At 39.6% G+C, this 23531-nt stretch overlaps 1 protein-coding gene across 5 annotated transcripts in view; it reads right to left on the bottom strand.

The window, feature by feature from the left end:
• The window catches only part of LOC117966951 (adenylate cyclase type 6-like), an 88541-nt gene that overhangs the window by 54700 nt on the left and 10310 nt on the right, over positions 1–23531 (bottom strand). For 4 of the 5 annotated variants that reach the window (XM_059011308.1, XM_059011306.1, XM_059011305.1 and 1 more), the window contains exons 2-3: positions 20109–20290; positions 17157–18066 (exon numbers count right to left, since the gene is read on the bottom strand). In XM_059011308.1, coding sequence (XP_058867291.1) covers positions 17157–18065 — 909 coding nt within the window. In that variant the 5' untranslated portion in view covers position 18066; positions 20109–20290. The remainder of the gene's footprint in view (positions 1–17156; positions 18067–20108; positions 20291–23531) is intronic. The other variant, XM_059011310.1, reaches the window with a different exon arrangement.

Raw genomic sequence — 23531 nt, forward strand, 5'->3', positions numbered from 1 at the left:
CTCATATAACGGAATTTACAAACTGCCAGAAGATAGGAAATCAGGCATGAACGACATCTGAAAAAATAAAAAAATCTCACACATTCTACTGTACAGTTTATCCAAAGCGACTTACAGAGACTAGGAGGGTGAACTATGCATCAACAACTGCTGCTGCTGCAGAGTCACTTCCAATAGGAACTCGGTTTTAAGTCTCATCCAAAGGACAGAGCACGAGGAGGTTAAGTGATTTGCTGAAGGTCAAACACACTGAGTCAGTGGCTGAGCCAGGATTTTAACTGCGACCCATCCTGGTACCAAGCCCTTTTCTTTAACCACTGGACCACCAAGCCTCCAACATGCTATTATACTTGTGCTTTCTAGCTAATTCAAAAATAAAAGGACATTCATTTAAACTTGAAAAAGCCACGTTCGACCCAGCACTAACACACATGCATACATCTCATTCTCCTGTTCAAAACGGCAGCACAGGAAACACTAGAGCTTGTTACTCCCAAGGTTTTGTTTTCAGGGCTTTAAGCATTCGACATGTAATTCCCAGTTTAATTGTTCGCTAATTTGTTTTGTTGTCTGCGTATCAAATAAAGAGTTTTTGTTGTGTCTGACGCAACTTGCATTTCCCAGAGGCTTGTTCCAGCTGTGACTGTACTTATTACTTTAGAGGCAGGCAGTGCGGTCCAGTGGTTAAAGCACAGGGCTTGTAACCAGGAGGTCACCGGTTCAAATCCCACCCCTGCCACTGACTGACTCACTGTGTGACCCTGAGCAAGTCACTTCACCTCCTTGTGCTCCATCCTGCGGATGAGATGGTGATGGTGGCCCACTATGAAAGGCACTATATAAAAATAAAGATATTATATTATTATTACTTAATGACAGATGAAACAGTTGCAATTTTTAAAAATCTTACCCGGATAGTTCTACCGTAATGCGTTACAATAACTGGTGAGAATTTTTTCCACTGGCTCACACGCTCAGAGCGAGCTGTTAAAACTGAAAGAAACTGCAACTGAAGGATAAAACAAAAACAAGTTGCCACGGAAACCTGACCGCAAAAAAAAAAAAAAACAACACAGGGGTGGGATGCTGGCACTACCTCATGCATTATTCTCTACTTAAATCACAAAGCTTTCAACCCAAATATTTATTTAATGACTGCTTAAAACAAGGATTGGTTATTAAAAGAGAAAACAGCTTCAAATGATATCGTTACTATTAGCATTTTTATTGTGTCCATTTGCATTAGCACATGAGTTCAGGGGCTTTGAGCTCAGGAGCTGCTCTTCAGTTCTCGTTGCCTGTCGCACACAGCTGTAATGTGGGCTAGATCCCATGTCTTTAGGGCTGCCTCTTACTTCTATAAAGACTTTGACTGATCTAGCCTGTCACAGGCAACTTGAACTTCAGGGGGAAGCAACTTGACACAAGACCTGGGCTCAATTACAATAAGAGTAATCCGTTGTGTATCCGCCTGTCACATATCCACCGTTTATCCTCCATGATCAAGCTCTTCAGCACAGCGTGTGTGTGTGTGAGAGAGAGAGAGAATCAGAACCAGGGTTGGATACCAAAGAGTGAGTAAGCAAGTTGAAACCAGTGACAGCCGGGTGAGTCGCCGGAGTTTATTGATTATTGAACAGAGATTAGTTCAGAGTTTGTAGATCCCCACCAAAGTTTTCCTACACTGTGTTCTATGTGCTCCGTGCGCTGCCATTGCTGGTAGTGTCACGTGAGCTGTTCAGTGTGTTGATATGTAAATAAATCCTGTTCACCTGTATCAACTTCAACCTCCGTCTCGATCTCCTGCCTGTCACTCAGCAGTGAATGCACGCACACACACAAGCATTAATACCCTGTATCTTTCTAAACAAGGGAATTAGGGGAGCTCCCTAATAAAAGCTGAATCTCAAAAACAATAATGGTGTGAATATAGTAATGGTTATAGCTGTGTATAATGGTATTTAAAACAGGATTCATTTATCTGCCTTTTCACATATCCACCCTTACTCTGGTCCCACTGTAGTTGGATATGTGACGCACTGCTTTTTTAAACAAATGGGGTCACCAAAAGTAGTTGAAAAATACAAGAATAATGATTGGATGAAAAATAAATGCGTAACTGAATTGTAATCGCACAATGATATTTTATAATTACAATTACACAGGTGCGCCAAGGTTCAAGTACAGATACATTGTAATTGATGACAAATTACACAATTGTAATTGTTCCAGGTGTGCTTGATACAGACCAACATCACATAATATCAGGTTTTATAAAATGAATGCACAAATTTGAGTCTAAATTATTTTGGGATTCATAGCAGAAAGTGTTTTTTGGCTTCTAGTCAACCCTGGAAAAGGTTTTGTTTTTTTGGGTGAGGGCGTTCTAAAAGTCCCTACTCTTTAAGGATCAAAAGGTGTCCCGCAATCAGAGAAAACACCACAACCTAAACAGGCAGTTTAGAGCCTGTGTTTCAGCTTCGACATCAACCTTTTTAAACTTGCAAAAACTTTGTTTGTGTGATTCTGATCTTGCTGTGTTGCGTCATTCGTTGCTATATATACTCAATAAACAATCTGTAAACATCTCAGCTGCTTTCCCCATTCAGTCACGTAGGACAGTGCAGACGACGAATCCACTAGATGAAGTCAGCGCTTATATCTCTATATATCTCATGCTTTAATGTGGAATGAGACTTGATATTACAGAGATTTACTTTATTCAATCTCATTTTTTTATCTGTTTATGACCCTTTCATCTGCCATCTCTATCATTCCCTACTGTTGGATTAGATCATATTTTCCCATGCTTACAATTCAAGGGATAATTACGCTTTTCGACAGCTGGCAAAAAATGTCCTCACCCCTGTAACTGCGGTCTAAGTATTTTCTAATTACTGACTTGCAGCTGCCTAGGACCAGAATGACAGTTGCACGTCATTAGCGTTCATTTCACGCTTTCAGGAGTCTTTTCAGAAGCAGGCTCAGTGATTGAAATTAATTTTGAACATACAGCTGTCTTAACTAACAAAGTGCTGTTTTCTTCTTCAGTCATCTGCCTGAAGTTTGAAAGAGCTTGTGACTGGACCAGAAAATGATACAAAGCAGGCCTGAACAAGAAATGAAATACATTTGGCAAAATGACATGGCATCCCAAGTGTTTAAATAATAAGCAGAATATTAGTTTAGAGCTTAATCTCAGGGTTTTAATCGATTAATGATCCATTGATTAATCACACCTGAGCCTTTGATCGATTAAGAATAATTGATTAATTCATCTGGTCTACCCGAGTGCGCTATCAAAAAAACGTGAAAAAGAAATCTTTAAAAATGGCGGTGGTTATGTCTAAAGACCTTGGCTAACTTCCAACTACATGTTAGCAAATATATGTATATTAACCATTATATTCATACTTTGTATTACTGTAAAAACTTTGTATAAGTCTATTTTCTATGTATTTTTAGTGGGTCCTAAAAAGGGGGGGAGCGACTTATACACCATTGAGACTTATACACCGGTTTTTATGGTACTTGTCATTGTCTTTCAAAACAATTTCATATCACTAACAAACAGGTGCGATTAATCAATCATTAAACATTATCCAAAGCGTTACCATATTTATGCATGAGAAATATGGTTTCAAATCCAGCATTTATTTTAAGTCTCTTCTATATACAAATGTGTGTTGACAGCATAAACTGCGGTCTTAATATTGTAATCATATATTTTAAACCCAATTGCTTCTGGTTATGGGTTCTCCGACACATTTCAAATACAATTAAATACATTTGAATCATAAAACTTAAACAGAATCTGAACACCCCTAGAAAGTTAAGCTGAGGGAACACAAAGTCATTTTGTGGCTTGGAACTTGGTTTCAGTAGACTAGATTTCAGGCCACTGCACGGCACACCAGGGGAGACTTGGGGTTTGATGCAGCAAAGTTGCCTCAAACTAGGTGTCCTGGAACCAGGTTTCAAGTCTGAAAAAGCAGCTTTGTGCTCCCTCAGCTTTAGACTGTCATGCCAGGGCGATTACAAAAAGAGAAAAGGGTGAGCGTTGCTTATCTTTTAAATTTCCTTACTTCAGTTTATTTGTCGCCCAAACTGTTTGAGAGCTACGTTTGGTAAAGCAGTTGTTTAAAGAGACCTCTTCAAGTGTCTCTTAAAATTCCTAATCCGGTACAGTCCAAAGTACGTAACAGAAGGCAAACGTGTTTCTACATGCCCGGCAGACTCAGAAACTGCATGGACACCATATTGCCACAATACATCAAAGTGAGTTCTGGTCACCCTGGTGGATAACCTTTGAGCAGGATGCGGGAACCACTGCGCTTTGTTAGGGGACAGGGCAGAGGGTCACCTTTTGGCTTGCACTGGTGCCATGGAAGTTTCTGTACAGAACAAGCAGACAATAGTTACACAACTCCTGATAGGAAAGCTAAACACAGTCGAGCACTTCCTAGAAATCCGATACCCGGGCTATTTTTAGAAACAGCAATTCAGTAATGTGCCTGGGAAAAAAAAAAACCTGTATGACTGCATGGTGTGACAACGTTATAAACCTTTTAGACTGTAGGTGTTATAGAAACCGTCGTGGAATGGGCTGAAGAGATAATTATTTCTCATGCTCAAGCTTGCCCTGGACTGGAGGGAGCACGCTTTCTCTTAGGGGGTGAGGGAGGAGTTCAGTCTCCATGCCTTAAGCCTGCCCTGGACTGGAGGGAGCACCCTTGCTCTTAGGGGGTGAGGGAGCAGTTCAGTCTCCATGCCTCAAGCCTGCCCTGGACTGGAGGGAGCACCCTTGCTCTTAGGGGGGTGAGGGAGCAGTTCAGTCTCCATGCCTCAAGCCTGCCCTGAACTGGAGGGAGCACCCTTTCTCTTAGGTGGTGAGGGAGCAGTTCAGTCTCCATGCCTCAAGCCTGCCCTGGACTGGAGGGAGCACCCTTTCTGTTAGGGGGGTGAGGGAGCAGTTCAGTCTCCATGCCTCAAGCCTGCCCTGGACTGGAGGGAGCACCCTTTCTCTTAGGGGGTGAGGGAGCAGTTCAGTCTCCATGCCTCAAGCCTGCCCTGGACTGGAGGAGCAGTTCTCTAATTGGTTGATGTCTTTGTGGTTTCGTATTCCTGCTGCCTGCTGGGTGCGAACGCTGGCAACGGTCAAAGAGTTCTGCGCTGCTTAGACACTGAGTCACCACAGACCCAGCGCCTGCTGCTTCACTCAGAACAATGTTAAGTGCGCTCATTAGAGTGAGAGAATAAAAGAGCGTGTTTTATAATTAGTGTCAAAGCATTGGGAGTCCTCCTGAGCCTTCTCTCTGCATTACAAAGACACAATGTCTGCTGCTAATCGGGCTAAGTGCTCTGAATTGTCCAGGCATCCTCGACTCTGGAGTGCTTAAAGTTTAAAGTTACAGTGTATTAAAAAGGAGTCATATTCTGCTGTGGCCTGTGACTCATAAACTAGGCCGTGTTGAATGTCCGGTTTGTTCAGAGTTCCTGTCAATACCGTCATAGGAAAAGCAAAGATTACTGGTTACAAGTTAGAGTCCTTACTCTCTCGCTTTCAAAAAAATAATCTCTTTAGAAATGCTTATAAAAAGTTTGTTAATGAAATGTTTTTCTTTTAGTGTGTCTATGAAAAAAAATAACACAAAAAACCCCAAATGCATGCAGAATGTTATAAATACAAGGTAGGTGAAACTCATTTCAATACAGATGACATTAATTAAAAGTAACAATGTTAATGAATTAATTTGGTTTATTTTGGTATTTTGGCACTATTGAGTGTTTTATATCAATGAGAGATTTATCTACGACGGGGGGAGGTGGGGTCAAATTTGGTCTTTCCAGTCCTGGTCTTTGTTCCAACCCTGTTCTCCATACAGACCCGTAGTTCAGTAGTTCATTATATCATGTTACCTGTTAAACCTGGAGTGGAATTGGACCCCTCTGATCTACAGCATCACACGATCCGCCCGATAACAGTTACCATAAAACTTTTAAGAAACCAAATCAAGCGGACAAACATTTTGCCTCGTGCCTGTCAATGTGGTCTGTCTCCTTGACTTCGTCTTGTGAAGTTACAGGGCCCTAGGAAGTGAAGGGTATTCGTTTACTGGATTCATTTTGGGAGTTCTATGGGCTTTGAATGGTGGAGTCTAGTTCCACTGCTGCTTAAATCAACTCAATAAAGCCTAGCCATTAGTTTAAGCCAATCTTCCCAATGCAGACAGTCAGCCGGCAGTTCTGCAATTACCGACTGGTCAAAGTAGCCCCAGGTCCCTGCTTCATTAGCCTGTCCCGCTGTGTCCTGGGAAAGGCTGTGCAGTTTATATAAACCCCACTAATGAGCCATGGCTCGAGTGTCCAGCTGCGTTAAGACACCCTGTGAAGGGCGACTGTCCTTCAGAAATGAACTTTGCTTTTTAATTGAATTCAGCTGCCAATACATTAGGAACTGACTTCAGAAGCATTAAACATTTGAACTGTAGGAGACAAAAAAATAAAAAGCAAAAAGCCACAAGACCCCGCAAGCAAGCCTTCTAATAGGTCATTACTTCACATGACCAGACAGGCTGATGGAATATTTCCAAAGTGCTTGTGCTGATCTTAGTTAACAGTACACAGTGAACACTGTTTTCTCTACATGTACTGTATTCTGAATAGGATTTTTTTTTTTTTTTTGGAAGAGCTCCTAATTAAGTGTTCAAGCTCTCAATAAATGGTGCAAATACATCCCATATAAAGGTTTGGTTTATTTATTTATTTAAATTTGGAATCGCCAATTATTTTTCTTATTTTCTCCCCAATTTGAAATGTCCAATTAATTGTAATTGTAATTATCCCATATCATTGATCAATTACAGTTCAATTACACGCTCGCATCCAGTTCAAGACTCTTGTACTAGCCTACAGATGCCTTGACCAGACTGCACCCAGCTACCTCCAGACCCTCATCTCTCCCTACACCCCCACTCGACCTCTCCGCTCCGCCTGCACTAGAAGACTAGCTCTACCTCCGCTACGCTCCCCTGCCTCCAGAGCCCGCTCCTTCTCCACCCTTGCTCCGCAGTGGTGGAATGACCTTCCTACAGATGTCAGGACTGCCCAGTCCCTGACCACATTCCGGCGCCTCCTTAAGACTCACCTCTTCAAACAGCACCTGTAGAACTCCTCTGTTTGTATCCTGGGACACTATCACCCTTCATGTAAATGTGCTTTATTTTGCTCTTACCTGCCCCCTATTTTACTGCATTTAATCCTGTACTTCAGAATATTGTAATCTGCCAAGTGTTTAACCTGTAGTACTTTGTATTTAATCATATCCTGATGTAACTATCACTATTTAATCATATCCTGATGTAACTATCACTATTAACTGCTGTATTATTGAATTGTGGTTTGTCACACTTGTACTTTGCTTGAACAAAAGTTATTGTATTTCTTGCTCTTATTGTATTACTTGTATTGTAACACTTGAAATGTATTTGCTTACGATTGTAAGTCGCACTGGATAAGGGCGTCTGCTAAGAAATAAATAATAATAATAATACTACACAATTATTTGTCATACTTATTTTTTCAGAATTTCATAATTTTATACACATGTTATCCACTGCATATCAGGACAATTTAGCTGTATGACAATAACAGTTACAGCAGCATCATTGGCTTGATATTAGAAGCCGCTTAAGCAAATCGAATTGCATTTAGCAAACAAAGGAAGGACTACACCCTGATCAGAGACCAAATTGTAACTGAACAAATTATCGCTGTAATTTTAATTTCAGTAAACAATGCTGCTGTGATTGTAATTTTAATGTCCTTTTAATTGCTTTTTTCACAGTTCTCGGTCTACTTTACGGTGCTTGCAATGCATGGTGCTGGTGTGTAATATCTACAAAGGGGTTTGATTAGAACCCATTTACAGCAAGCTAACTGCTCTAGGTCTTATATACACAGTTCACACAATGATCCAGCTGCTTTGCACAATATCCACAATGAAGGGTTAAAACTGTTAAGCCAACAAGCAAGGGGAAGTAAAAAAAATGTCCCAATGCTAGCGGGCCTCTCTTTAACAAAGGCATCCTGACGGCGGTCTTGTTGTGTAGCTCTTGGCAGTCAGAACAAAGAGACTGTACACATTCCAAACCCCCACATATGAGAAGCCCATGTTCAGTATCAGATGGCAGCAGGGATATCGTCAAATCTTCTGGAAGCAGAAATGGGAAGCCTCAATGGCTTTCTCTCCAGGCAGAAAATCTAGGCTGAAGCATTATTAAAAGGCAGACCTGGGCTCAATTACAACTGTTTGCTGAAATGGTATTTACAATTGCAATGCTATTACAATTGCGATGCAGTAATTACAATTACATCATAATCAGCTACTGTGGCCATGTTTAGTCTAGAAAATACAATAATGATCACATGACAAATGTACTGAGCTGTAATTGATCAATTATTTTGTATAATTACAATTACACAGGTGTGCCAAGGTTCAACTACAGTTACATTGTAATTAAGTTTGGGATCAATTCCTGTTTTTCAATTTCAATTCCCATTCCCGTTTAATCAATTCCAATACATCATTGCTCAAAATTGCAATTAGCAGCATTCTGTTAAAACGAGGCCAGGAGCCAATGGCAACAAAGAAGGAAAACACATTTCTTTCCAGGCCTTCATTGAAAACAAAAGACTTTCTAAAACATTGGATTTGAACCCGGGTCCTGGAGCTCACTTCCAAACCATCCTTCAGCCCTGCCCTTTGTGAGCGAGGTTTCCTGACTGCAAGGATGCGGACTGAAAGACCAGGCCTCAACACAGTGTGAGCAGGTCATGCACACAGAGATCTGGTTGCCATGGCAATGCTCCGTAGGCCAAATGTGTTCCCAGCGCCTGCATTTTCCAGACCCAGAGGTTCCTCCTTGAAGAACAAGCCACAGGAGAAAAGAGGAGGGTTGATGGTGATGCGAAACACATGTTCAAATGAACTACTGCCAAAAAAAACAAACTCACTAGTGTCCAATAAAAAAAAATTATTACTAAAGTGACTGTTCAGCATGTTTCTAATGAAAATGTTGGCTTGCATTGCTGGGAAAGATAATGGCAAGTAGTTTTCAGTACTGCTCCGTACATTTATCATATGAATTTTAAAGGGAAAATATATCATTCTGTTTTATACTATTTGTTATTGTTTTTTAATAAATGATATGCATTTTGTCACTGCTTTTTAAAGTAAGATTTTTAAAAAAGACATTATTTTAATATAGATAAGGGGTCTTTTATCAGCGTTTACTATTTCTTAAAACAGTTTTGTATAGTATTCATTTTCTGTTATTTTCTCTCTGTAAAGCACTTTGAGGAGAATTATCGTGCAAGGCGCTATAAGAAATAAAGATTGATTGATTGATGATTGATTAACTCCATTCAGCAGGTGGCAGTACTAGGCCTGACCAGTTTAATCCTCTTCCTTTGTTTATTTCTACTGCTTACAAAGCTGACAGCCCTCCAATGCTAAATGCTATTTGACATTATCTTACATGTTTTCAAAGATATTCATCTCCGGTCACAGCAGACAGGGAGACAGATGGCTTTTTAATGTTTCTAATTATTGGAAATTGAATACACAGGCTGACCCTTTAGATAACCCTTGATTCAAATATTTTCGTTCTGACTGCAAATGTCAGTTGTGATATTGACTACATTGGTGTTGCAACAGGAGTAGGTATTAGGGTTGGAGACTGAATTGCTCCCTATCTCCCCTAAGAGAAAGGGTGCTCCCTCCAGTCCAGGGCAGGCTTGAGGCATGGAGAGTGAATGGTTTCCTCACCCCCTAAGAGAAAGGGTCTCCCTTTGGGTCACAGCATCTAAAATCACTTTGAGTTAAATTGGCAATGTTTGATAAATTATCTAGTAGACATGGATACAATGTTGCAAGATTCTACAGTCTGGAACTACTGCATATAGCCAGTAAATCAGTAATCATGTTACAACTTGCCTGACTGCACTCAATCACAGACGCGGTCAAGCAATGATGAATTGCACCAGGTCACTCTGTGGGCAGTTAAACACACAAAGGGTAGGTAGATAAGATAGTTACCATAGTCTACCTGGATCCTGTCCGATAACAAGTACAGGTAATTCCTATAATGATCAATTGCCTCAAGCCTGCCCTGGACTGGAGGGAGCACCCTTTCTCTTAGGGGGTGAGGGAGCAGTTCAGTCTCCATGACTCAAGCCTGCCCTGGATTGGAGGGATCACCCTTTCTCTTAGGGGGTTGAGGGAGCAGTTCAGTCTCCGTGCCTCAAGCCTGTCCTGGATTGGCGGGATCACCCTTTCTCTTAGGGGGTGAGGGAGCAGTTCAGTCTCCGTGCCTCAAGCCTGCCCTGGACTGGAGGGAGCACTCTTTCTCTTAGGGGGTGGGGGAGCAGTTCAGTGTTCATGTCTCAAGCCTGCACAGGACCTGAGGGACCCTCCTTTCTCTTAGGGGGCGAGGGAGTTATAAACTCAGTGCAACACCTAGACCACGAAGGCCATTCTGAGCTCAGTGAGCATATGATAAAGCAATTGCACTAAAATTGATTCCACTGTGTACTCTCTTCTTTCGACAAAACAAGGTCAGTAGTCTATGAAAATGAATAAGGAAGCACAGCCATCATTGCTTCATAGACAGTACATTGGACACAAAAACAACTCTGTCAGCGTTGCATTTATTTATTACAATCTTCATACCAGTAAATCCCATTTGTTATATACAGCCGGAAGGACTGGGACATTTTAATTAGACAAACTACAGAGGTGGCACGATCTGGAGTGTCCAATTACACTCACAGTAAAATCTCATTCAAATTAAAAAGTATTGGCCATGATTGAATAACAGCACCCGGACGTTTTTCTGCACTATATAAAAGATGTATCTCCCTGTTGCAAATGTAGCATTGAAATATCTGCTGGGAATACATTTACTTCATTAACAGCTTTGAAAAAGATGCTTACAAGCTTACGGAAATGCACACTAGTGAAGACATAACAATGAACCGATTATCATCCGCTAAGGATTTTAAACTTCGTTGATCAATTAATTGCCCTGGTACCCTATTTGCAGCCTGTAAGGAAATACAATGTCTATAAATGAGTGGGCACAATACCAATTGATGTGTTAGTACGTTTCCTGTATTGATTCCACTGAAAAGTTCAACACTTACAGCTTAAACATTATCATAAGACAGAAGAATGTAGCAGCTAGTTACAAACAGAAATCAAACAAGGATCGATTACGTAATTCCTGGGAATAGCATTGGGCGCGGTGATGGTCACTCAAGTGCCTGTCTTATATATCTTGCCTAAACATATGTGTGTGTGTGTGTGAAGATGAACTTTGTTATTATATTAATATCTTTCTGTTGCATTTGAAGGCATGTATTATTTTTGCACCTTGCTTTTAAATAAAAAGGCATTCACAATCCATCAATATACCTGATTAGCAAATTGATTGTGTCGATACATACTAGGAAATATTACTACAGTTAGCTCTATGTCCTTTATCTTGGATCAATGGTGATGTTGCAAAATACAGACCTGCAGAGCTACGTACTGTATAGTGTAAGACACACCAAAGCACTACAAACTATCCTTTTGGACAATAGATTTGTCTATTAGAGTAGCTATGATATCCAGCTATGACAGTGAAGTTAAGAGAAGCAAAAGGTCAATGAAAAAAAAAATACAGAGATGTGAAAAAAGTACAACCCCCTCCCCTCAGCTCGGGTTAGCAAATATTTACCAGGCTTCTGCTATTTCACACAGTGCACAGTTATTTTTAGGAGGGCAATTTATTACACCCCTGACGTCCCATCTCCTCCTACGCAGGTAATGGAGGAAGGGGTGCAGAATTCTTAACTGTTTCTGGATCCTTAACTAAGCAGGTCCCATCTGCTCAGACGTTAAAGATATCAGGGCCTCCCTTTGAAGGGGAGCTGGAGTTTTCTTCCCAGTGTCCCGTTAACATAACCCCCTGGCTCACTTTCTAAAAGTCACTGGGTTAAGGCTATTTACTGCACACCTGACCCGATCCATCATTTGTCACCTGTAATGTTGTGAAGCAGTGTCTTCAAACAGAAATGTCTTGTCTTTTTTTCAATGATCCTGATTTAGCATGCCATTCTTCATATTCAGAAACAGCCTCTATAAGATTTTCCAAATTCCACAACCACTCCACAGTCATATTGCACAAATGCTAGGCGTGTCCTGCATTACACAGTATTGTGCAAATGTATTAGAATTTACTACAGAAATTTGTTGTTCATTTTTGCAAACTCATCTTACATGAAACTAATTCAAAACTAAAAAAAAACACAGCCATGTCTGAAAGTGTCTTTACGAAGTGAAAGGTCACACAACGTCACACGATTTGAATGGAACCTGGAAGCATATGCAACATGCAACATGCAGGCAAGCAAGTTCAGACACACCGAGAAACAATCCTAACTCAACAGCAGAGCAAAGGGATCCAACATCTGTGTTACAAGCATCAAGGGAAACGTGCAGATCAGTTGCATTGGAAGGTTAACTAAAACCAGCATATTCCTCATTCAGCCTCTTGCACAGGGCAGCCCACGCAAGGCACAGGCATTTTTTGCACCGTACAAGTTTGAGATCAAACCACAGAGGATTTGGATCAGGCAGTGTGGCTGAGGCTCCAGTAGCAGAAGAATGAAACAACATTCTCTCATTTTTATTTATATACATATATAGATATATATATTTGAATTCAGTGTAATTACTGTCGAGGTAGAATCCTCCAGTGGATTTTCACAGAGAATTGCACTCTGCAATAAAATCCAACAGCTGAATCTCACTATATTTAGAGCTAATTACAGGCCAATGGTCTCTTTTGCATCCTCCGCAGTAGAATTTTGCGAGATGGGGGAAGTAACAGAAACATTGAATTATACTGCAAGCCGTTAGCCAAGCTGTGTCCATTTTAAATGGTTTTTAAAGTTAAAGGATTGGTTGTGAGTACTTTACAATTTTGCAGCCTTTATTGTATAATCGTATAGGATTTTTAAAAAACACTTCATTTGATGTGAATCACTGATTTTCTCATACATTCAAAAGCATTCATCCTTTATTGTGTCTTGATGCATCGCAAGTCACTGCAGCGGAATACTGTACATGAAAGAAATCAATCAATTTGAAAAATAAATACAAAAGAAATGCACATAAGGAAATTACTTTTTCATTGAAATAATCATTTAAACATTGAATCCATTCAGTGCAGGCAGCTGGATTGATGCTTTGTGAAAACAAAGAGATAATATTTAAGGGCACTAGTTTAGTAGAAAAACGACTTTCTAAATTTTAAATTATTATTATTATTATTTTTTTATATTAAACGGCAGACACGCACTCAAGCACAGACACGTTGTGGCCAGATGCCATCCTCAGTGAAAGTTAATTAGACATTCATATAATTAATTGGTGATTAATACAATTAATTAATGCATTTGTTCTTGAAAGGAAAAAGTCAACTTACAATAAAACAATATACACAAGTTGCTTTTCATGAGATTCTTTTGTAATTATTGTTTTGGAACAACACTAATTATAAAAACGGAACCAATATATTTTTTAAACTTTTCAAATGGTGTGGATTAAAATTAATTCAAAATCGTGGCTTTACTAATCCTGGAAAGTAAACTCTCCCTTTCGCTGTCTCTCAATTTACTCCTTCGTATATATTTGCCTAATTTATTGTTTATATCAAATATTTGTACAGGCAAATACAGAGGCTTATCGGATCCAATTTATAGCACCTGTGGATCATGCCACATATTATAAATGTTACATGGCAACATTGGTTTCATTTTTGGTTTTATTTTTAGACATACTTGTTTTTGCAGTTTTGTTTTGAAATGAATACATTAAAATGTATTAAGAGGTTTTATGATTGAGGTAAACTTACCGTTATAATCCCGATTATAATATATAGTAGACCCTGAAATTTTCTTCCTATACATTAGGACATGGGACATTTTCTAGGAAATCGGGACTACTGGCATGTACGCGTAACATATTCCGCAAGTAATCACCCTGAATTAACCTCAGAAGACCTGTTTAAACTAGGGTGACTAAAATATTGGTCTGTTTACTTGTAAATTAAACTAGGCCCGAAAGCAAGCATGACCCCTAGATTAATAATCGAGCCTGAATATACTCCACTCCAGCCAGCTGAAATACGACCCTAAACTTTTAAAAGCAATCCCCACTCTCAAACAAATATATATTTTTAAAAAGGTCTTTATTTGGAACTGTCTGTAACAGTACATCGACGTCTCTACAAAGGGTTGCAAATTCACACCTAGACCTTCCAAGGGCTAAAGTCAGGGAACAATGCAGTGAATAGCAAGGGGAAATGTGAAACTGTTTTTAACAACTGTTTTCTGGGAAGAAATCAATGTGACTCAGCGGCCAACGCTGCATTACCTAGCCTGTGTTTTGACAACAGTGGGAACAGAGGTGGGCCAGGCCACCACAATAACACAGCACAAGCAGAGCTGGCTGTACTTGAACGGATGATCTCAGGTCAAACAGAGCCAGGCACAGGGACGGGATCAGGTGTCAGCGACAGAGAGAGAGAGGAGATACATCATTGGTACACGTGTCAGGTTTGTATAAGCCATTACAAAACACAATTTGAAATATATTGTTGGGATGTTTTTTCAAATATATTTGAGAAGTGTATATATATATATATATATATATATATATATATATATATATATATATATATATGGGAAACTGAGCAAAAGCTATACATTACACATATATCTTACCATTCAACTGAATAGCAAGCTCTGAATTTGAAAGGCAAGTATGTGTCTTGTGCTGACCAGCTGCTGGGATGAGATCCACTATAACTCCCTAAGAGAAAGTGTGTTCCCTCCAGTCCAGGGCAGGCTTGAGGCATGGAAACTGAACTGCTCCCTCACCCCCTAAGAGAAAGGGTGCTCCCTCCAGTCCAGAGCAGGCTTGAGGCACGGAGACTGAACTGCTCCCTCACCCCCTAAGAGAAAGGGTGCTCCCTCCAGTCCAGAGCAGGCTTGAGGCACGGAGACTGAACTGCTCCCTCAACCCCCTCTAAACAGAGACGACTATTCTTTTTTTCAGTCTGCCGTGTAGCTGGTTACCCTTGTGAGCATCACAAATTCATCAAAAATGAAAATAAAAAATGTAGTCTGCATACAGTACTCCACCCTCGTGAATAAAGTACAATAACTCCTTTGTGGTGTTACATAATGACAGCCTCACAGCAATGTATTGCAAGCTTTTCAACCGTCTGACCTATAACAAGGGCAGTCATTCCCCAGACAGAACGGACAGCAGATATTCTACAGTGCCGACGCACAGCTTTAGAATTCAGCTGCAGTTCCAAGAATAGGTTTTTTGTTTTTTTCCCCAGCTGAAATTTTTTGGGAGCCGACAAGAACATCCTCATGTCAGCATCAGCATCAGCCGCCACCGGAAAACCCTCTTTTTTTTTAACACAGCTAATCGAATCTCTTATCAGATTCGAAGTTAGATAGAAATATTAAGCCTAGCCTATAACGTTTGCCTTTTGTTAATTATAAAAAAAAGGTAGAATTATCTGAGTCTGTGCCCCAAAGATTTGGGAAATGCTGCTACCCTGGGATACAGTTTTATAAATCCTGTCCTCTCTTGTGGCTAATCAAAAAACACAAAAAAATGTCCACAATGAGGTGGCCTTGCTACTAATTGTAACAAATTACAATTCTGATTATTTAAAATGTTACTACGGTCATTTTCCATTTTTCCTATGGATATATTATGCATTTTTTCAATTGATTGTCATGTTTTTAATATGCTTTACCATACCTCTATGTGCTTTAGAATGCTTGCCTATGCATCACCATGCTTTCACTGTGTTTTATTGCACAGTTTAACCATGCTAGGTATATATTTATTCCAATTAGCTTTTTTTTTGCAATCTCCTCATATTTACTGTTTAGTTTGTAAAAGATTTGGCTTCAGGTATGGAACGAAGACTCCCCTTGCATAGCATCTGGATTCATTCCTGGTTTTACTGGGAGTTTAATAAGACACACCAGAGCTTGTAACCCATACACTGTGGCTAATCAAGCTCGTATTAAAACCTAGAATAGGGTGAAAGTGCTACACAATAGGAGTCTTATTTCAATCCCTGAACTTTAAATAGGACCGAATTGATGCAGTAAAATCTGGAGTCTTATACAGATGATACTTTGCAGGCTAGCTAGTGCTATCCAGCCTATAAAAGTTTAAATAACACACAAATCAAACCGATTTTGTTCCCTAACAGACCAGTCACTTACTTCGGACACTCTGCAGACCTGAAGTACATGAATCTTCAGAAATATAGAGGTATTTTATTTTTGTTTTGGAGATCAAATTTTCAGATTTGAAACCACTCAAAATCAACCACCAGGATAAATTTTGTGCAACAAATCACTTATCCAAATTCAACGTACAAATTGACAAATGTGAATTAGCAATTATAGGCAAAATAATATCACAATTTCCCCCCTGATTATCTTAAATCATGTTTCAACGCCCATTAATTGCCACTTTCTCCCTCGTTGGTAGTCCTTGCTCTCTTGCATCTGCTTTTAGCTTGCTGGCTTTCTAAAAAAAAAAAAAGCCACACCACTGTTCCCTCCCACCACTGAGAGGGGGCTGAAAAAAAGTCATTAAAAAAAGTGCTTGAATTTTTAGAAAAATCGAAAGATATGCATTTTATTTTTGTTTGGGAGGTGGGTTGACCAATATTAGAGACCAGATCTCTTTTTGATTTATAAAAAATATATTTTTTTAAATGACCATCCACTTTTTCAAAACATATGTGATGTCTACAAGAACAGAGAGGAATCATTTTGACAGCAGTAGCGATGATCACGATAACCTCCAGAAACATGATCACTGCTGATGATACAATTATCCATGTTATGACATGTGATAGCAAGATAAATGCAACAGTATGAAACAGGCGTAATTACAGAAAGCGTGATGGTAGCATCGTTAATTAAGTCATGCATTATGATTGAAGCTGGATGACAGAGCCATGGAAGTCAGGCACCCTTACTAAATAAACAAGTCCTACCTGCTTCCATAAGAAGTGGTCCTCCAGATTGAGTCTCCAGGAGGTCACTAGATGGATAGTGGACAGTACAAGCCCACTGAGGACTGCTGCCCTCATGCGGACGGGCAGGAGGGTGTAGATGATGTAGATGAAGAAGACGGACCACCATATCCCTTCCGAGGCACTGCGGGGGGCCACGTTGAAGACCCCGAACACCTGCACCACGAACAGCACGGTGATGACCAGGTAGCTGACGATCCACATATAATCCTGGTGGAACCCGTTCCGGTTACACACGACCATGAAGGCCAGGAAGAGCGCCATGGCCACGGACAGAACCGAGATATAGGCCACATTTTCCATGTTTTCCCCGTGGATGCAGTGGAAGGCGAGCATGACCCCACAAACAACCACCAGGACCCCCATGAGCATGGTGAGGCTGCTCTGGTTCATGCTGAAGAAGTAGCGCTGGTAGAGCCTCTCCAGCTTGGTCGAGTGGAATTTCTTGGATTGGAACACCTGCACCACCCGGAGCCAGCAATCCGCAGCCGTGACCGGGCCTCCTTCTTCCAGGGCTTTCCCAGCTTTCAGATCCCCGTCTTCGAAGCCCAGGTCCACGGATTTGAGTCCCACGTCCGTGTGGCCCCCAGAGCTGTTCTTGCCCACCCCCTTGTTGGCGTAGTGGTCCTCCTGCCAGCCGCAGCGCACTCCGAAGCTGCCCCCAGCGTTGGTGCGGTTGTGGTGGTGGTGGGCGCGGTTGGGTGGTGGCGGGGGCGGCTCCATGGTCTCGGCGTCCCGCAGGCAGCTCATGTAGCGGGGGTTGCACAACGACGAGGCGCCCTTTCGTTTGGGCTTCTTGCCATTGCGCTCGGCCCACGCCGTCTTGCGGTCATCCACTTTGGGCACTAATACGCCGCTGAACCATGACATCCTGCACACCAGAGAGGAGGCGTTATTAGCAGAGTTTGTTTTGGCACATTATGCTCTTAAGTTGAGGACTAAATATGGCTTTAATAGGGGGCTGGACTTACTTCTGAAGGGGAAATCCTTTTCTTAATACCAAAGAAGAAATGTATTTACACCTTATTAAATTAACTTTGGCATTTTCCACTGAAGAAAAAGCAAGTTACACAAACTATTTAGAGGTTTTCGTAAAAGATAATGTCATGGGTAGGGGATCTTTAATTTGTAGAAGAGATGACGTGTAGTTTGGGGAGAACACAAAGTGAAGCGAAGTGTTTCTAGCTGCTTGAACTGTGCGAAATTATATCTGTTACAATAAGAGATGCTACATACGATGAATTAGCTTGTTATAAAATCACAAAAATTAAGATTTGTGAACGACTACTGAGTTATTTTCTTAAATTTAGAACTATGCAGTAATCAAAAGGTAATTAAAACATAAGACTTATTCAATACAAGGTCACCAAGAGAATATATGTAACAAGATCTAAGCTCTGTAAATGTGTTCTCTGACAGGCCTCAAAATGTCAGAAAGGCAAGATTCAGAATGAATCTCATAGAAGCTTTTCAGCTTGTACAGAAATAACCGTATTTGGCATCTAATTCAGGATTTTATTTCCCAAACTTACAAAATATGCTACACAGTAATGCCTTTTGGGAATAATTCCTTAAGGTCTTTGACTAACAATTAAACTTTCAGCTATTCATCAATAATGCTAAAGAAAACTGGTTCTAAATACTGGAAAGGGAAACAGGGAGGACATTTTTCAGAGTGGAAAAATCACGTTACACTTGGAAAGGTTTTTGACTAAACTGTTGTTTAAAAAGTACAGGGTCCACTGCTAGAAGCCCTTAAAAAACAAAAGGAAAGATTTCCTGTTTCATATTCTGTTTGTAATCTTTCATATTCAAATATTGCAATCAAGCGTCAAATGATTTCAAAAATACAAATTCAATAATGTTGTTTTTTTTGTTATGCACTTTTTGTAATCAAATCGTGAATGATATATCTTTGAAAAATGTAAAAATAAACAAATAACACAGAACTATGAAGTATTCACAGGATGACAGCAGCGTGGAGTAGTGGTTAGGGCTCTGGACTCTTGACCGGAGGGTCGTGGGTTCAATCCCAGCTGTTGTACCCTTGAGCAAGGTACTTTACCTAGATTGCTCTATTAAAAACCCAACTGTATAAATGGGGAATTGTATGTAAAAAATAACGTGATATCTTGTAACAATTGTAAGTTGCCCTGGGTAAGGGCGTCTGCTAAGAAATAAAATAAATAATGACATCTACAGCTATGGCCAAAAGTTTTGCATCACCTAGAATTGAGACATAATTTAAACTATATGAACATAATTTAGATATTTTATTTAACATAATGTAATCAAAGAAACTACAAAATGATATTGTGAAAAAAAGGTCTACTGGAAGCCATAATAGCAGTACAGTATTTCACGTTGGATTTCAAAACGTCACATTTTTTCAATTTTTGTCAGTTTTTCATTAAGTATTGTATATGGAAAGCTACAAAGCGGTATGCAATTCAATATGTTAACATAACATTATCCAGCAGGTTTCATTCGACTTTATGAAGCAAAATGAGTTCATTCTACAGGGTGATGCCAAACTTTAGGCCTTAACTCTACACAGTATGATGGAATTAGGACAAATCCAGGCAGGTTCATTTCTCATTTAAAATTATTATTATTATTATTATTATTATTTATTTCTTAGCAGACGCCCTTATCCAGGACGACTTACAATTGTTACAAGATATCACATTATACATTATTTCACATTATACAGATATCACATTATTTTTACATACAATTACCCATTTATACAGTTGGGTTTTTATTGGAGCAATCTAGGTAAAGTACCTTGCTCAAGGGTACAACAGCAGTGTCCCCCACTGGGGATTGAACCCACAACCCTCCGGTCAAGAGTCCAGAGCCCTAACCACTACTCCACACTGCTGCCCACAAAGCGGTCCCTCGTGACCCTACCTGTCTGGTTTCTAGTTCTGCTTCCAAACCTGCTTCCCTCAGTTAGACAAGGCATTGATCCACACGTGACTTGAAAACCAGCACTGGACAGGAGTGCAGTCCCAGCTCTGCTTCCAAACTACGCTCTGCTGTGCCACTCGCAATTATTATTATTATTATTATTATCTGCAGGAAGACTGGCCCTGAAAACAGAACAAAAAAAAGACCTTGATCAGATAGTAAGTCGCATCAACAACTCAGACCAAATCTGCTAAATGCTTGTATGCGTTTCAAGAGAAAGTGTGTCCCTTATAAAAGTTAACCACAGTAAAAGCATAGCAAAGTGTAACAGAGCATAACGAAAGTGTGGGGAAGCACTGGTAAGCACTAAGACCAGCGAGGCCTGGTGAAGCAGATTAATAAACATGGCAAACCAGGGTAAACTATGATGAATGCAGAGCATAACAATGGGAAAAGCATGGCAAAACTGCAAAAACACAGAGTCAAGGAACAGCATGGTCAAAGTGAAGCCAAGTGTAGAGGACTACAGAGGTAAGCATGTTAAGACTTAGTCATGCAGGGCAAACAGTATTGTGATATTAGAGTTTATGGAAGCTAGCAGAGCTTTAGAATCTCACTGGAACTATTTAACTTTCCAATTGAGGTACCTCACAACATTTAAAAGAATTACATTGAAAATACAGACATGCATGCACAGACGCACTCAGAATTTGAACGTATTTTGCAAGAATCCTCTCAATTGGATAAGCGATTCTCCAGATATAAACTATAAGGATATATAGCTAAGTACAGATCTTACTATATCACTGTTCTCTGGTAAATAAAACAGAAAAGCTACTGCCTGACGTTTTGCCATGGTAACTACACTCACTTACTTCTATTTAAATCCATGAATGTGAATATGTACTTAATGATGTAACAATCTGCTATTCCTTTCTATAAACCTTCAGGCATCTATTTATCCATGTATTCTTCTGTATTGTGATGTCTGAAGACATCACAGTCTGTGTGATCAATCAGTGCTATGGAACAAATGTTGCTCGGAAACAAAAGGAATGCAAGTTTATCTTCACACTGGGAACTTTGGAACCTCTGGGAATGAACATTCTATTCTAATAATCATGACATCATCCACAGAATGTTTGTATAATTGCAAACCTTGAATAACAACAATGCAGTAGCTAATATAGTAGCTAAAATGGTGTAGCTAATTATTAAAAAGTCGAGTTTTCAGTTTATCAATGACTTTTCTTCATTAAGTGTTTCTTGTGATTGATGAGTATCCTGTTGGATCCTGATTCTCCTTGGATAGAGAGCTGATTGCTGGTCTTGGATTCCCTGTGTGTGCGTGCGTGTGTGTGCATGTGTGTGTGTATAACACTTGCGGATTCTACATAATTCAGAAAAATTGAAAAAAGGTATTAAGGACCCAGTTGTAGCACTCAAAAGAGAAGCTAATTTAGGTGATATTTTAGTTCACAATAAACTAAAAGAATAATTGACAGAACAGGTTCTACAAATACTTGCACTAGTACATGTAAAGTGTGTAAATACATGGACAAAAGTAAAAATATTAAACATAAGAACAACACATATCCACTAAAAATTAATACTGTGAAAATAGCAATGTTGTTTATGGAATAGCCTGTGAAAAATGTGATGAAATAAATTATGTTGGAGAGACTGGAACAACTTTATAGAAAAGAATACAGAACCACCTTTCATTAATTAGAAATAATAAAATGAATGAACCAACAGTACAGCACTTCAATAAATATATAACATTTAAATAGTACAGCACTCCAATAAATATATAACATTTAAATAAATAAATAAATAAAATAATATTCAAACGTTGAGCATGCTGATGCGCTGGGGTGGCCAAATCAAGGCTGATCCTCACAGCCAGCATTGCATGATAATACAATTTTATATAAAATAATGATAATTAGAATTAATTCAGATTTAAAGATAGACATAAAAATGATGTCACACTATATAGAACACCGTTACATCATGTACGAATAAATCATGGATTTGAATATAAACCATAATAAGTAGTTGTCATGCCGTCAAAAACCTATAAATACCTCCAATGTTTTGATTCAAACTCGTGCTCCCTTGAGAAAGATATGTACAACATATCAAAACTTTTGAGCTAATTTATATATAACGTCATCTGATCAGGGTTTGGCATTCCACATGTTTCCTCTTTCTAATCACTACCAGAAGAGGAATTCAGTGTTGCCAAAAAACTATTGAATGACGACCATGAATACATTCACGATAGTTACACACACACATACATTACCCATCATTCCCACAATGCACATAAAAGATTCTCATTGTGTGCATTTTGAACCTGGTCGCAGAATGAGGAAGTGCTAACCGACTGACAGTGTTTCTTAACAGCAAATAACTTTACTCTGGGAAAAATTACTTTTTTTTTTCTGTTGGTGTCTTATGAGTCAGCAACAGAGAAAGTGGTAAATAAACTGCGTAGTTTGGTGATCGAAAAAAAATACCATTCCTGACGGTAACAAGAAAGCAGAGCTATGGCCAAACGTTTTGCATCACCTAGAGCTTTAGGATTGAGACAAATTTAAAAAACCTATATGAACATCATTTAGATATTTTATTTAACATCATGTTATCAAAGAAACTATCGCAAAAGTCTACCAGAAGCCATAATAGTAAATTGCCTTTCATGTCAGATTTTGAAATGTTTAGTTGTCAGGTTTTTGTTTAGTATATGGAAAACTACAAAGTGATACGTAATTCAATATGTTAACGTAACATTATTCAGGTTTCATTCAAAGCAAGATTAGTTTTCCAAGGAACTAGGCTACTGTTTTTATTGTATAAGATCTATAGGATCCACTGGTACGTCTTTTCTCTATTTACAAGGTTTTGCAGAACTGAAGATGTATCATTAAGCATTAATGTGCAATGCATCGGTCATTACCTGTCATATAATTGACCACGAAGACGGTTTGTTGCCCCGAACCCAAACAGATGCCGCTTAACGAAAGACTAAATCAATTATCTACTGCCAGTGACCGCTGCAGAGGATATTGGTGTTATTATAAACCAATCAGATGTGGTTGTGTAGGAGGTTCATGACAAAAGCTCCCATCCCGAATGCCAGAATTTCAGAAGCATGACACAGTCTTCCATGACCCACCCCCTTAAAGCAATCCGATTGAGCATGTCTGGCATGAGCTTGAACGGAGCGCTCACCATCGCGATCCCCTGCCTAACTCCCTGCACCACTTGCATGAAACCCTCATGACTGAACGGATTACCATCCCTCACTAGACACCTTCCAACACCTTGTGGAGTCTATGCCAAGTCTTGTCAAGGCTGTGGTCCAGGGCAAATGGTGGCCCAACCGAATATTACATACCGGTCCTAATAAAGTGG

Source organism: Acipenser ruthenus, chromosome 42 (genome assembly GCF_902713425.1).
Source record: "Acipenser ruthenus chromosome 42, fAciRut3.2 maternal haplotype, whole genome shotgun sequence".
Taxonomy (NCBI): domain Eukaryota; kingdom Metazoa; phylum Chordata; class Actinopteri; order Acipenseriformes; family Acipenseridae; genus Acipenser; species Acipenser ruthenus.